Source organism: Eulemur rufifrons, chromosome 2, assembly GCF_041146395.1.
Source record: "Eulemur rufifrons isolate Redbay chromosome 2, OSU_ERuf_1, whole genome shotgun sequence".
Lineage (NCBI taxonomy): Eukaryota > Metazoa > Chordata > Mammalia > Primates > Lemuridae > Eulemur > Eulemur rufifrons.
Window position 1 is genome coordinate 42928852 of NC_090984.1, and position 15677 is coordinate 42944528.

The 15677-nt window shown below is 42.5% G+C and overlaps 1 protein-coding gene and 1 non-coding gene across 3 annotated transcripts in view; both read right to left on the bottom strand.

Annotated features, from left to right (window-relative positions):
• Positions 1–5176: 5176 nt before the first annotated feature.
• SLC27A2 (solute carrier family 27 member 2) overlaps positions 5177–15677 on the bottom strand; it is a 39407-nt gene continuing 28906 nt past the window's right edge. For both annotated transcript variants that reach the window (XM_069483863.1, XM_069483856.1), the window contains 5 exons: positions 14242–14332; positions 13305–13503; positions 11413–11510; positions 7663–7793; positions 5177–5650 (listed from right to left, as the gene is read on the bottom strand). In XM_069483863.1, the coding sequence (XP_069339964.1) occupies positions 5474–5650; positions 7663–7793; positions 11413–11510; positions 13305–13503; positions 14242–14332 (696 nt within the window). In that variant the 3' untranslated portion in view covers positions 5177–5473. The remainder of the gene's footprint in view (positions 5651–7662; positions 7794–11412; positions 11511–13304; positions 13504–14241; positions 14333–15677) is intronic.
• Positions 13591–13697, bottom strand: LOC138381025 (U6 spliceosomal RNA). The gene has a single exon (XR_011232979.1). It is a non-coding gene; the product is annotated as a U6 spliceosomal RNA (small nuclear RNA).

The following is a 15677-nucleotide window of genomic DNA, read 5'->3' on the forward strand; positions in this document are numbered from 1 at the left end:
GGACCCTGTAGTCAAACAAAAGGTTTGCTCCTAGGCAGCTTGCCCATGGTTAGTTAGAGGCCAAAAACAACAACAACAACAAATCATTTTCTTCCCATTTCGGATGGCACTTTTATAGGGAATGGCTCTGAAGTTGATTGATATGAGCAGTATTAAAAATAAACGAAGCTGGACTCTAGTTAAAGTGGTAAGGATAGATTTCATCAGTAATATACTATAGCAATAGGGAAAAGGGTCCAGTGTGAACTGAACTCCACTTGGATTTGTGCAAAGGTGACTGGGTGTTTTAAAGGGAGAATGGGGGACTAGGGAGGGGGGCCAGCAGGGACTTAGCAGAGTCAGGAAAGTGAAAAATGACAAAAAGCAGAAAGTGTTCCTGTGAATCCACCCTGGGTTTGTTAACTGGTGCTTATCAAAGTGAGGTTCCTGCCCTCCCACAGAGATTAGGAGTCAGGGGCCTCATCTTCAGTGTTATCAGGAACAAACAGTAAATTTTTTGGCAGCCTTGAGTTTTCTCAAGGCCCCACTTTAAGCGGGGCTGGGTCATCTTAGGGATGTGGCCTTGAGCTGTTAGAAACTGTGTTCTTGTTTGTTCAAGTCTTTATAGGCCACGGTTGAGGCCTAGTTGAGAAGAGAGCTCAGAGGAAACTGGCTAGAGGTTTGTTGAGGAGAGAATCTGTCAAGAGTTCAAAACTTGCCCCTTGTTCTCTACCAGTGATCCCTGAACTTGCTGCACACTAGCATCACCTGGAAGTCTTAAAAACATACTCCCAGAAATCTTTCTTTTTTTTTTTTTTTTTGAGACAGGGTCTTGCTCTGTTGTCCAGGCTGGAGTGCAGTGGTGTTATCATAGCTCACTGTAACCTCAAACTCCTGGGCTCAGGTGATCCTCTTGCCTCAGCCTTCCAAGTAGCTGAGACTACAGGCACTCGCCACCATGCCAATAATTTAAAAAATTTTTTGTAGAGGCTGGGTGTGGTGGCCCATGCCTGTAATCCTAGCACTCCGGGAGGCCAAGGCCGGAGGATTCCTTGAGGTCAGGAGTTTGAGACCAGCCTAAGCAAGAGTGAGACCCCTGTTTCTACTAATAATAAAAAAAAATTAGCCAGACATCATGGTGTGCACCTGTAGTCCCAGCTACTCAGGAGGCTGAGTCAGAGGATTACTTGAGACCAGGAGTCTGAGGTTGCTGTGAGCTAGGCTGATGCCATGGCACTCTACTCAGGGCAACAAAGTGAGACCTCTGTCTCAAAAAAATAAAAATTTTTGTTTTGTAGAGATGGGGATCTCACTCTGTTACTCAGGCTGGTCTCAAACTCCTCGCCTCAAGTGATCCTCCTGTCCTGGCCTCCCAAAGTGCTGAGATTACAGGCATGGGCCACCGTAATGGGCCTAAGATCTGACTCTAATTGGAATGGGGTGGGCCTGGATCGTGGGCTTTTTGACAGCTCCCAGGTGCAGCAACGTCTGGTAACCACTGTTTTAGATTCACTTGCTGCTCAAAGAGGTGTGTGTGGGCCAGAAGTGCTGGCATCCCCTAGTGATTCCCACGTGCAGTAAAGCTCGAGAAGCACTGCTCTAAGCCAGTGATCCCCGGACTGAGCCTGCGTCAGAATCACCAGGAGGGCTTGTTAAAACACAGATTTCTGAGTCCACTCCCAGAGTTTCTGATTCAGTAGGTCTGGGCTGGGGCCCCAGAATTTGCACATCTAACAAGTTCCCAGGTGACGCAGATGCTGCTGGTCCAGGGACCACACTCAGAACTTCTGGTGTACGAAGCTGTTCCCTTCCTACTGTAAGTGCTGGGCCAGGGCTTAGTGAAGCCAATGAGCTGTGTGACTTCAAGCATGTCACTTAACCTCAGGCTTCAGTTTTTTCTTGTATCAAATAAAGAGGTTTGACTAGATACTCTCTAGGATTGCTTTTAGTCTTGCTACCGCAAATCACAATACACGTGTGTGTATCTAGTAAATAGATATAAGCTGTTAATCGATGGGAACTTCCAAGAACAATGGCAGGCTTAAGATGACAAAGGACTTCTCGATGCTGGGCCTTTCCTGGGGACTGCACTTTGAACCACTACAGATCTAAGAGTGGAGCCTCAGTTAGTAAGAGATAATCCGGCTCTGAGGAGCTGAGTTACACTAACTAAGCACCCGTGATGTGTAACTCAGGATGCTTTTCCCTTATGTCAGTGGTTCCCCAAATGTGACCTCCCGACCCACAGCAGCCGCCTCACCTGGCAATTTGTTAGAAATGCAAACTCCAATTCCAAATCTAGGGGTGGGATCCACTGAGCACATCTCTTGGTCCATAGCAGGCATCCACTTAACGCATGTAGGGTGGGTATATAGACAAGCAACACTTATAACAAATGATCTCTTAGTATGGGTCACTGCAGCTGGACTTGAACTCCTGGGCTCAAGCGGTCCCCCACCTCAGCCTCCCCAGTAGCTGGGACTATAGGCGTGTACCACCACACCAGGCTAATCTTATCCACTTGCATACTGATTCTCATTAGCTTCCATTTCAGATGCCGACACTTCCTGGTTTTGTCCCCAAGTTATTTTGGTGCCTATAGCATCCTATCTATCCATTGATTACAAATTTCCAAACAATACATTTGAAACCAAAGAGCTGTTGATCTATTGAATGATTTACATGGTTATCAATTTATATATTTTTTTAAAATCCATTTGTACTTTCAAATGAAGATGACTTGTGCAGATATTTCTATGGGCACAATTTCTGACCCTTTTATAAGAGAAAAATCAGTCTTTACAGTTCATTGTCCCTCACAGGTGATGGATTCATTTTGTTTACGTACATGCAAACCCAGGAGTTGAAGATACTGTGCTGGTGCCTCCATCCATCACAGGGGAGCTGTAGCACCTGGCCAGCATCAGGGAGGAGTGGGGAAGTGGGAGGCTGAAGAAGCCATCAGGCTGGGAGGGAGGACAAAGGTTTCTAACTGGAATCTGAAGCATGGGTCAGAGGCTGTCAGGGCCAAGCAGGCTCTGGTTAATGGAACACTAATGTTCTTGTTGACAGTGTAAGTGCTGACTTTTCACCCAAGAAGATATCCCTTGTTACACAGAATGATGACACTGGTTTAACATAATCTCTGCTGATGACCTGACTCACTTTGACAAGATTCTATGTAACACAATTGCACAACAGACTCAATAAAAAAGGCTATGTTGTCTCCCATTACTTGGGTTCAGATTCTCGCTGGGAGATCAATAAAGCAAAAGCAGAGAGAATTTTGCAAAAATTCCCAAGTACTGACCCACAAGCAATAATCAATATAAATTATTTCTGGGTTTTTTTTGTTTTGTTTTTTAGAGACAAGATCTCGATCTGTCACCCGGGCTGGAGTGCAGAGGTGTGATCATAGCTCACTGTGGCCTTGAACTCCTGGACTCAAGTGATCCTCCTGCCTCGGCCTCCTAAAGTGCTGGGATTATTGATGTGAGCCACCATGCCCAGCTAATTTTTATATTTTTTATCTTGCTATGTTGCCCAGGCTGGTCTTGAACTCCTGGCCTCAAGTGATCCTCCTGCTTCGGCCTACCAAAGTGCTGGGATTATTGCTGTGAACCACCGAGTCTAAATTATTGGCAAAATTCACAAAGATGCAGCATATCCAGTTTTCCTTGGGCTATCCTCAAGTCCTTTATGCATATTAAGTGCTCAGGAAATGTTTGTTAGGCATGAGTAGGGCAGGGATTCTGGTGATGATTCCTTTATTTATTTATTATTTCAGAATATTGTGGAGGTACAAACACTTTAGTTATATAAATTGTCTTTGCACCACCTGAGTCAGAGCTACAAGTGTGCCTGTTCCCCAGACAGTGCTCACTGCACCTGTTAGGTGTGAGTTTACCCATGATGATTCCTTTTAGATGTCACCTAAAGGAGTGGAGAGGGTTAAAAAAAATTGCTGTATCTTCAAATGTACAGTGGGATAAAAGAAAAAGAAAAACAATTTCTAGTACGTATTGGGGCTGGGGGTGGTGACACCTCTTGTACATCATTGAAATTCCCTAGATATGTTTGCCTGGGGCCTTATGGGGACTAAATTGGGGGAAACTGGGGCTCCTTACCAGCTCCTGTTATCTGAGGATGTCCCCTAGGGAAGAAAACTCCACTAGGGAAACTTCCAGGGAGGCTGGGGTGAACTTGGGTCACCCTTTCTGGATGTGGACTCAGTGACCATGATGCTCCCGTGGTCTAGGACAAGCTGTAGGGGAGGAACATGTCATCTTAAGTGCCGCTGCCAAGGACCTGCTCCTGGAACCCTGTTGCAGCCCATACATGCAGAGGTGAAAGAATTATACCCAGGCAGGGAGGCAGCTGAAATAAGAAGAAAGAGCTCCTCAGAATTTCCCAAAGCCTCCCGTGCCATGCCAAAGACCCCCCCGGTCCTGGAATAGACTCCACAGTGGGGAGACCGGCTGTGGAGTGAAACCAGCTCCCGTCTGAGGAGTGTGGGGCATTTGCGTGTGGGACTGGGCGTGCTAATCAGAGAGCTGGGACTTTTCTGGTTCACAGATGCATTTTGTCTGGGATGCATGGAAGTTTCAAAAATTTTGAGACTTCAGATTTTAAAAAATTGGGAGATTGACATGAATATCTCGATTTCTGTTTTCTGAATAATCAGAAGATCCCAGCAGTACCTGATCTGTATTCCCACATGACAATACTCAGCTGACGGAAGCTTAGTAGCTGTCCCATTTGCCACGTTCATTTGTGATCTGCTTCTCTTATCCACATTACCTGTGTGAATCCTGAGGACACTTGAGTTTGCAACCCTTGATGTAGATAAAACATGTATTGAAATCAACTTCTTTATTGAGGAATTTATTGAACTCTGATGTCATAGACTTAGGTTCCTGAGGACTATAGATGGCATTTTCACCTGTTCAGTGATGCTGTCTGTACGCAGTGGGTGAGAGGGTTGCCTTACAGTGGAGCTGGATTTCCACTGGGTTGTCCATTGCTGATTCGCCCCTCACCCCACCTTCCCCCTCTCTACCATTTTTACCTAGAATGTCATTATCATTATGAATGAGACCCCCGTGAAAAGTTACCAATGAGGCCATCAGGCTTTGGAGTAACTGACACAGGCTTTTCATTCAGAATGAAGTCAGGAAAGAACACAAGAGACAGTGCCATCTCATGTTGGTGTTCATCTATTTTATTATGTATTTTAAAAAATAATGCCCTCCCTCCAACCAGCTCCATTTGCAAATACAAACAGTAGGTGCACATTGAAAAATAATTAAGTCTTTTCACTTGCAAAGGTTCAGGTGTAATTAAAAAAAGTCTCCCCTTATTGGTATGCATAATTTCCTAAGCAAAAATTATACCTCACAATCTTCAAACAAATTAAAGTTGAATTATATCACATGGCTATACTAGGTCCATTCATTTTCTTTCTGGGAATATTGAGTTACCCTCTTGGGAATATTCAGAGTTTCACAGTGTTAGCACTTATGGCATTATAAATGTCCTCAGTCATGGGCACATACATTTTTGCTGTGTCATCCAAGAAATATAAAGGATCTTTGATGACGGTGGGGTTAAAACCCTCCGCCACCAGGGTCACTTTGCGGTGTTTAAAAGTTCCAGTAATCTCAATGGTGTCCTGAAAAACATCAAATAATCCACATTGCAGTTATGTTTTGCAACAGATTAGGGAGCCGGGCAAAGGGAAGGGGTTGGGTATGGGAATTTGGCAACTCGTTGGCATCCCTGGCTCCTGTGAGAGCTGTGAAGTGAAAAGTTGGACTCTTGAACATTTTTTTCAGCCAGGTGTGGTGGCTCACACCTGTAATCCTAGCACTCTGGGAAGCCGAGGCGGAAGGATCACTTGAGGTCAGGAGCTTGAGACCAGACTGAGCAAGAGGGAGACCCCCATCTTCATATAAAAAACAAAAACTTAAAAAATTTTTTTTCCATGTAAAAAATTTACAATTTTTTTGCATACATAGGACGGACATAAAAATTATTTTTAAATTGACAGATAACAGTGTATGTTTTTTTTATCGTGTACAACATGATGTTTTAAAGTACATATACTTTGTGGACTGGCTAAATCTAGCTAATTAACAAATGGATTACCTCACGTAGCTGTCATTTTTGTGGTAGGAGTCAATAACATCTACTCTCTTTACATTTTCCAGCGAAGTGAACATTTTCTACGATAACCACAAATCCTGTTTTCAGAGTCTCCACTAGGGGGCCCTTTGCGAAGTATTTTTTTATTCCCTTAAAGCTTCAGGATCACCTTTGGGGAGAAAGGAGCTGCTAACAGTGAAAAATTTATTATTGACTTCTAGTCATTTAATCCATGTTTTTAGAATTAAATTGTCAATAGCAATTGTAACAATAAGAACATCAACAAGTAAGATTTTCACGAACCAAGTGCAGGGTTTTGCCCAGGTTTTGCATTAACTGCCTTGTGAGTTGTATTTAACTCACGCTAGTTTTGAGCCTGAGGCCTTGTGAAGCATATGTAACTCACATGTCTCTTTACCTTGGGAGCTGCATGAACTATTTTTCAAGTTGCATATAACTCATGCACAGAAAACAATAAAAAATAAATTTTTCATTAAATTAAAAGGATTGTTTTGTTTTTGAAGTTTTGATTCTATTTTCATCATAATATACCATGGCCCCAAGGAATATTTTTTTTTTTATTGTAGCAGTCAATGTGTTAATTTCTTTTCTTTTTTTTTTTTTTGAGACAACATCTCACTCTGTTGCCCAGATTAGAGACACTGGCATCCTCATAGGTCACTGCAACCTCAAGCTTCTGGGCTCAAGTGATCTTCTTGCCTCAGCCTCCTGAGTAGCTGGGACTAGAGGAGTGTGCCACCACACCCAGATAATTTTTCTATTTTTTTGTAGAGATGGGGGTGGGGGGAGTCTCTCTCTTGCTCAGGCTGGTCTCGAACTCCTGGCTTCAAATGATCCTCCTGCCATGGGCTCCCAAAGTGCTAGGATTATAGATGTGAGCTACCTCGCCCGGCCAATTAATATGCTAATTAAAGTATCTGAGGATACTTCATTTTCATGTCCCTTCACCACCTGGTTGCAGAGCAAATGTCAGTACTTTATGAACATCAATAAAAATAGCCCTATATACACAACAATATCTGGAATCCTGAGACTTTTTTCTCAAGTCTTCAGCTAAAGAGTCATAGAGCTCAAAGTCGAAAAGTTAGTTAAGTTTTGGATACTTCCACCTGGCTAATGAAGCCAACTTAAATTTCACACCATATAGAAGTGTAGGCTGTCAGCGGATTTTTCCATTCTTTAAAACTGAAAACAACAAATAGGAGGGTCAGAGCATTTCTATTTGAAGTGTCTGTCACACCTCATGGAACACGGACTTTGCAAGTTATTTGCTAAAACTGCTGCTGGATGAATTGGCCTGTCAATTTAGGGAGAAAGGGCTTAGGATTGGATTTCTGCTAGCTATATTTTCTGGTATGTATGCTTCCTTACTGATCCATGACAGGGCTTTCTGAGCTTCCTGGAAAGGGTAGTGAAAATTTGGCAAATGTGGTCACGCTGGGAGAAACGGACATGTTTCCTAAGAGGCGGGGAACTCCAAGAGAGAAGATAATTGAACTTAATAACAAGAGATCTCACCTGTATTCTTAGAAAACGTGGCCTTGCATAAGTAGGCAGATAATCAGCAACGTGCTGGAAGAGTTTCTTTCCATCAAATTCATGGTTTTCTTTCATCTTGATGGAGGCCATGCCAATTCGGCCTTCATGACCTACAAATAAAGGGAGCAAAAATTACATGTGTTGTAGCTATTTATTTATGATGCTTTGCTGGTTCAAAGAACTGTGGATCAAGACAACATTATAGCATAGTTGAAATTTTTGTTTCAAATACATGTTAAAGTTATTCTAACGTGAATGTACTAATCGTAACAATAATAGCTATACATTGATTGAATCTTTATTATATGCCAGGCTCTATACTATGTGTGTTTTATGGAATATCTCATTTAACCCTCACAACAACCTCACGAGGAGGTACAAATGTTATCTCCATTTTACAGATGAAGAAACCGAGGCTTAAAGACATTGAGAGACTTATTCATGGACACAGGGCAAATACTAGGCAGGGTCAGAAATTGAATCCAGGCCGGCCGGCTCCGGACCCTGTGCTGGTAATCATTATCCTTTTCCTCAGCAGCCTGTATGAGAACATCTGAGTGGGAAACAGGTTGAACTGATGACTAAAGATTTTTTTTTTTATACTTCAGTGAAAAGTCCTTGCTTCGCTGTCATGAATAATGGAACAGGGTGTTCTTTAGGTTGCAATGTCAGGTCTGTTATGCTCCCAGGCACAAACACCACCTTTGAGACTGACTTATTTAATCAAGGTTCATAATAGCTTTGCCCGTCTGCATTTCAGAGGCTGTGGGACTGGGGGTGCAGAGGTCAGCGGTTTTGTGCCCTCCCATGGATGTCCATCTGTCCTGAGACCATGTGCTCGCCACAAAGAAAACACATCCTGACAGCAGGGCCGTGAGTGGAGAGAAGTTCAGAACATCTCCACTGTTTTCGTGTGGGGACAGTGGTAACTAGGTATTAATATATCTTCCACCTGATCCAGCAGGGCCAGCGGGAGTCCAGGTCTACTTCCCTGATCTGCTTAGCTGTAACTGGAGAGCGGGAAGGAGCCTCCCTTGGTCACCTGGGCCCCAGCTTTCGAAATCTCTCCCATGGTGATTGTGTGTTTGCCTATGGCACTAAGGAAGGCAAAACACAAAAGGAAAAAAAAAATACCCCCTCGTTTGGTTTGCCTCTTATCTGAAGGAGAGAGGTAGGGCGCTGGACCCCCTTTCTTCAGGGGTCCCTGGCACCTATCTCAGGATCTCAAATGTCTCCAATAAGGTCCTTTTAGAAGTAAGGCAGGGGCTCCTGGAACAGATATCTCTGCACTGACTGGCCCCTTGCTTCTTGCTCTGGCAGCAGCAATGCCTGACTTGGGGCAAATGGGCCTGTTGGTTCTTGGCTGCTGCCCGAGTCTGAGGTTAGTTTGGGACTAGTTCAGCTCCGGGGGTAAGGTTCAAGCCTACAGCAGTTCTGGACTGAGTCTAAAGATCAATTCTGGCTTGGGATTCTTTAGAGCTGCACTATCCAATATGGCAGCCACTGGTTATTTGTGGGTATTAAAACTGAAATTAATTATAATTAAATAAAATGAAAATCCTTAGTTGCACTAGCCACATTCCAAGTGCTCAACAGCTACACGGTGGCTATTGGATACCATAATGGACAGTGCAGATATAGCACATTTTCATTATTGCAGAAAGTTCTGGGAATGAAAAGTTTTAGAGACTAGTTGGGCAGTTCTGGTATGATACCTAGAAACAGTCAGTTCCACTCTAGGTCCAAACCTAGAAGTTCCCTCTTGGTCCAAAGCTGAGATCTGTGAAGGCCTTGCTTAGAATCACCCGGGGTGGGCTGATATCTCATTTTAGAAAGGCTTGTTGCATTTCTAGGCTGGAATGGGGCTGGCCTCTGCAAGATGGGAGGCCAGACGGCATCGAGTGTGGCACTGAGAGTCACAGAATCTGAAAGTTTAGAATTTATCTCTAATCTTTCACTGCTGCAAGAAATCTCCTAGGATTCCAGGTCACTTCTAGCCTCTCCTTACATACCCCAGCTGGTGCGGCATTTCCTACCCCAGAAGACAAGACCGTTTAACTGGTGATCCCTCTGGTTTCAGGGGAGTTCTCAGGCTAAAAATCTGCTCCCTGGTTATTTCAATCTGGTTTTAGTTCTGGTCACTGGAGCAGCACAAAACCCACCTGCTCCTTGTCCTTGCCTGACTGTCTGCCAACCACTGGAAGACCATTAGCCTCCTCTTCTTTGTTCTAGATCAGTGGCTCCCAAACCTTACTGGTTATTAGACTGACTTGGGAATTAAAAAAAGACATGCAGATTCTGAGTCCCAAACCCCAGAGGATCTTGATCCATAAGATCTGGGCTTTAAAAAGTTTCTCAGGTGATTCTGATAATTGGCCAACTTTTTGTAACCTTCTTAGACTTTAGTGTTGTTTTTTTAAATTGTGGTAAATAACACAAAATTCATCATTTTACCCATTTTAAAGTGTACAATTCTGTGGCATTTAGTACATTCACAATGTTGTACAATCATCACCGGTATCTTTTTTTTTTTTTTAGACAGAGTCTTGCTCTGTCCCTGGGCTAGAGTGCAGTGGCGTCAGCCTAGCTCACAGCAACCTCAAACTCCTGGGCTCAAGCGATCCTCCTGCCTCAGCCTCTCTGAGTGCTAGGATTACAGGCATGAGCCACTGTGCCCAGCCTGACATCTATAATTAATAAGATTTATTGTCACAGCAACCCTCATGTATATATTTGATAAATATATGTTTAGTATTGATGTAATTAAAATGAATTCGTTCTCCTGACAATCTTAACTGCAGGTCTAGTATCATCTCTAATTTTAGTGATTTGCCTGTAGTCAAATAGCCAGCAGGTGTTACAGCCAGGACTCAGCGTCAGATCTCGGCCCTCCACTCTGCTGGCAGAAGCACATCTGCAGATGAGGTGGTGGGTTACAACACTCTTTATCATGATTTTGAAACTTATAGGGGGGTGAACTGGAGTTGAGAAACTTTAAAAACAAGAGGCTGGGCCTGGGCATGGTGGCTCACGCCTGTAATCCTAGCACTCTGGGAGGCTGAGGCGGGAGCATTGCTTCAGCTCAGGAGTTCGAGACCAGCCTGAGCAACAGTGAGATCACGTCCCTACTAAAGATAGAACACATTAGCCAGGTGTGGTGGTGCATGCCTGTAGTCCCAGCTACTCAGGAGGCTGAGGAAGCAGGATTGCTTGAGCCCAAGAGTTTGATGTTACAGTGAGCTGTGAGGACACCACTGCACTCTACCCAGGACGACAGAGTGAGATTGTCTAAAAAAAAAAAAAAAAAAAAAAAAAGGAGGCTGTATAAAATCAGCCCCTTCCCAGTTTTTTCTCCTGGTAACTGCACTTGCTCTTATTGATACCTCCTAGTTCAGAGGCCAAGACACTACTTCCCAGCTCTCAAGCATGATATAACTTTTCTTAGGTGTGCCAAACACAGCATGGGACCCTGTACTTCCGAGACTTAGTTTGCCTGAGAGCCCAAGAACAGCTGGGAGCTGAACCACAGAGGAAAGCCACGTTCAGATGTACTGAGCTGGCTGCTGTAATGGAACATAAGTCAGACATAAGCTCCTTACTCCCTGGTGACTGAAAGTGTTGTTTAATTCTCTGGCTGGCGGGAGAAAATAATGACAAACTTTGCCCTGGGATTAAAATTATGTTCAGTTACTGTGTGGGTTTAGGCAGAGATTTATATCTTGTGTATACCTGGCACAGACACTCCATACACATTCACTTCTTGGACAAAATCAACCAGTCCTACTATATCAGCGACTTCAGTGGTGGCCACGTTTTCCCCTTTCCACCTGGAAGAAAAGGCAAGGTAAGCAGAGGTCACTGGTGGCTTCTGGCCCAGATTGTAACGACAAAGAGCAGGTATTTCCTTCAGACCTCTGCAGGGTAGCTGACCTTGTCTTCCCCATCTTGGCCCCCTAAACCCCCAACTTAGTTATGGGTGGGGTATCCTGCTTGAGATATAAAAGACAAAGTTATATACCTAGATAATGAAATAGGGAATTTTATTTTATTTTATTTTAGAGACAGGCTCTCGCTCTGTTTCCTGTGCTGCAGTGCTGTGGTGTGACCACAGCTTGCTGCAGCTGTGAACTCCTGGGCTCAAGTGATCCTCCTACCTCAGCCTCCCAAGTAGCTGGGACCACAGGTGCATGCCACCACACCAGGCTAATTAAAAATAATTTTTTTTTGAGATGGGGTCTCGCTATATTGCCCAGGCTGGCCTCAAGTTCTGGTCTCAAGTGATCCTCCTGCCTTGGCCTCCTGAAGTGCTGGGATTATAGGTGTGAGCTACTGCACCCAGCAAAAATGTAGAATTTTAGTCTTGTCACATGAAACATGATACACAGAAGGATGTTGTTCTAATGTTAAAATACAGCCTTGGCTAAGAAAGGCACTGAAAATCAGATATAAGTCTCAACTTTTGGCTGTGTTTAGACCTCTCACTTTTCTCATTGATTAATTTAAGTTGCTATTTTTTTTAAATTCAGTTAATTAAGTTCTGTGTAATGGAATTTCATATTTGTATTTCAGGGTCTCAGGGCAAAAAGCAAGCTTTTGATTAAAAAGGAAAAAAAATCGTACATTAGTTGCAGGGAGATTATACTGTTAAGGCCCAACTAGGTGCTATTTTTCACTTAATAAAGAGTTCAATTTTGTTTTACATAAATACTTTAGATCTCCCAGAAGTATCTTCTTAATGACCTGAAGGTGGCATAAAATAATGACATGGAGCCTGAGTCACACAATATTAGAGATGGAAGGGCCCTTGAGGATCACTGAGACCCTCATTTCATGTGTGAAAGAACTAGATCCAGAGTAGATACCTGCCTTGGTAACACTGCTGGCCGGGGGCACAGGGCAGCCTGGTTCTCCTCATTCAACCCCGAGAGATCTACCTACTGCAGTCAGACAACTTCCCTCCCTTCCTCATTCAGTCATGGAAAAAGTAATTATGTGTGTCAGGCACTGTGCTAGGCGCTGGGGGTGAGCAGGGAAACCTCCCTCAGGGGTTTACATACAATGGAAGCTGTGTCAGGAGGCTGGAGGACTGCGCTATCGTTAAGAATTAATTCCGTGGTCTGTTAGAAAGACTTTCAAGCTTCCTAGTGCTGACCTGGGGGTTCTGTGGGAAAGTAGCTGGCTGGGGATGGAGGGAGGGGAGGGACTCCGAACCCCTCACCTCCTCTTCAACCAGATCAGCGCCACATTAATTTGCACTGGATTTTATCTGAAGAAAAGCCCCATGACTGGAAACTGTGTGAATATCCCTGGCTGTCCTAAGAGTGACCAGTAGTAACACAGGACAAACATGAGGAGTTAAAAGGACGTCAGTCTCCAGAATTCTGACACAGGTTTCCTGCCTTGCTCTCATCTGGGGTTGCTCAGCCGAGTTAACTGCACTGCAGAGCGACACTGCACACGCTTCACTCCTTGTTCTCTCGGAACACAGAAGGCTGAACCGACACGCTAAAGAGACAGAAGGGAACGAAACACCATAACCAAAGTGGAATGCGATTCCAAATTAGGAGGAAGCTGAACTGTACATGTGTTTTCTTTTGGCTAAATAATTTAGAGAAACCCACCGGAATGTATCGCCAACTCTGTCGTGGAAGTAGATGAAATTTTCACGGTCAATCATTAAGAGATCTCCACTGTTGAAATACAGGTCTCCTTTCTTAAAGACATCTCTCAGTTTTTTCTTCTCTGTCTGAGTCTTTCCCCCAGCATAGCCACTGAATGGTGTAAATTGTGTGATTTTGCAAACCAGGAGTCCAACTTCACCTAAGACAGAGGAAAGTAAATTATTATTTTATGTGCTAGAGGTAAGCATATTTATGTATCAACCTATTCTTTTTTATTTATTTTATTTTTTTTATGGAACGCTTCACGAATTTGCCCATCATCCTTGCACAGGGGCCATGCTAATCTTCTCTGTATCGTTCCAATTTTAGTATATGTGCTGCCGAAGCGAGCACTGTATCAACCTATTCTTAAAACTGATGCCATACAACCCACTAGCAATAAGCTGGCTGTAGAAAGTATCATTTTCCATGCATATGTACATATGAGTTATATATATGTTAATATATATGGATCATATACACATATATACACCACACGCATACACATTATTTTATATGGCCACGCATCTGTAATTCTTTTAATGTGAATATTTTACTGAATAATGACTTACGCACAATTAGACAAAGGCACAGTAGTGAAAGCTTACAGGTAAAAACCACCTAAAACTAAGTATGGTTTTGCAACCATACTTACATATCCCTTCCCACAAAACACTGCGTAAGCAAGAAGTTGTTAAGCTAGGTTTAAAACTATAATTGTGTTACATGTAGTGGTAAATTAGCACCTTTTGGAATTTCTGTTATTTCTGAGGATACTGAAGTCCCTACCTTTCCTCACTCTGATAAATTTTACCACGTGGCAATAATGTTAGTCCTCAAATGTCTTTTGGTCAAGAGAAGAAAGGGCACAGGTTAATTGAACAAAAGTCCACTGTACCTTTAGGAACTCTAACGCAATATCCATTTTCATCACGGACAGGTTCATCTTTCTCCACATCATATTTAATCAGGTCATAAGTTACGACTTTCTGGCAAAATTAAAATATTATCATTTTGAGTACACATCTTTTATAATATTTTTTATTGTGGTATAACATACCTACAGTACATAAAGTACACATATCTTAAGTGTGCAAGCTGGTGAAATTTTGCATTTGTATGCACCCATGTAACTACCACCCAGATCAAGATACAAAACATGGGCATGGTGGCTCACGCCTGTAATCCTAGCATTGTGGGTGTCTGAGGCGGGAGGATCCCTTGAGGTCAGGAGTTCAAGATGAGCCTGAGCAAAAGTGAGAACCTGTCTCTACTAAAATAGAAAAATTTAGCCATGAGTAGTGGTGCATTGTGCCTGTAGTCCCAGCTACTCTGGAGGCTGAGGCAGGAGGATCACTTGAACCCAGGAGTTTGAGGTTGCTGTGAGCTAGGATGATGCCACGGCACTGTAGTCTGGGCAACAGAGAGAGACTGTCTCAAAAAAAAAAAAAAAAAAAGATATAAAACATTTTCATTTCACCTAAAGTCTCTTCCTGCTCCTTTCTATGAAGTTAGTTTAACTACTATTCTGACTTTTATCACTGTCAATTAATCTTAAACCTCAAAAAAGTGAAATAAATGTATGCCTTTGTGTCTGTTTCTTTCACTCAATATGTCTGTGATATTCATTCATCCACGTGGGTATTCTTATTAATGGTTTATTTTTTATTGTCATGCAAATTTCCCTTGTATAAACATACCATAACTTATTGATCTATTCTCCTGTTAATGGGTATTTGGATTGTTTCTAGTTTTGGACTATTATAAATAAAGCTGTTATAAACATTCTTGTACATGTCTTTTGGTGGATATATCACAAATGAGTTTTTAAAATCTTATATAACCTTGCCACTATTAGATGTTTCACATTTCCAGGGAAATGTTATCCAACATATTTAAGAATCAAAGGCATAATAATTTCATGCCCATAACTATAACATTATTAAAATTTGGTCATATTTAATATAATTCAATGGCATAAAGATTTAAATTCTGATAATTCAGTAAGAACAATAAGTATATTGCTATCTCTATTGGCAGAAAATGCAAACATGATAGTATTTGGATGTAATTATTAGCCATGATTACTGTGTCCACTGCAAGTTTATATTTAAGTCAATGTGATAAAGCAATCAATCACATGCTTTAGTATTAGCAGCTTATTAAAAAGCAAGTGACATTTATGGTCAACAAATGTAGATCTTATTTATTTGCAAGAATGTCAAAAATTTCTGGGTGGTAACTCGTGCTTCTATCCACAACAATTTTTTTCTCAATGGGGTTTTGCTTAAAGTATAAAAACTGACAATAAAACATGGCAGTCAATGGATAAGA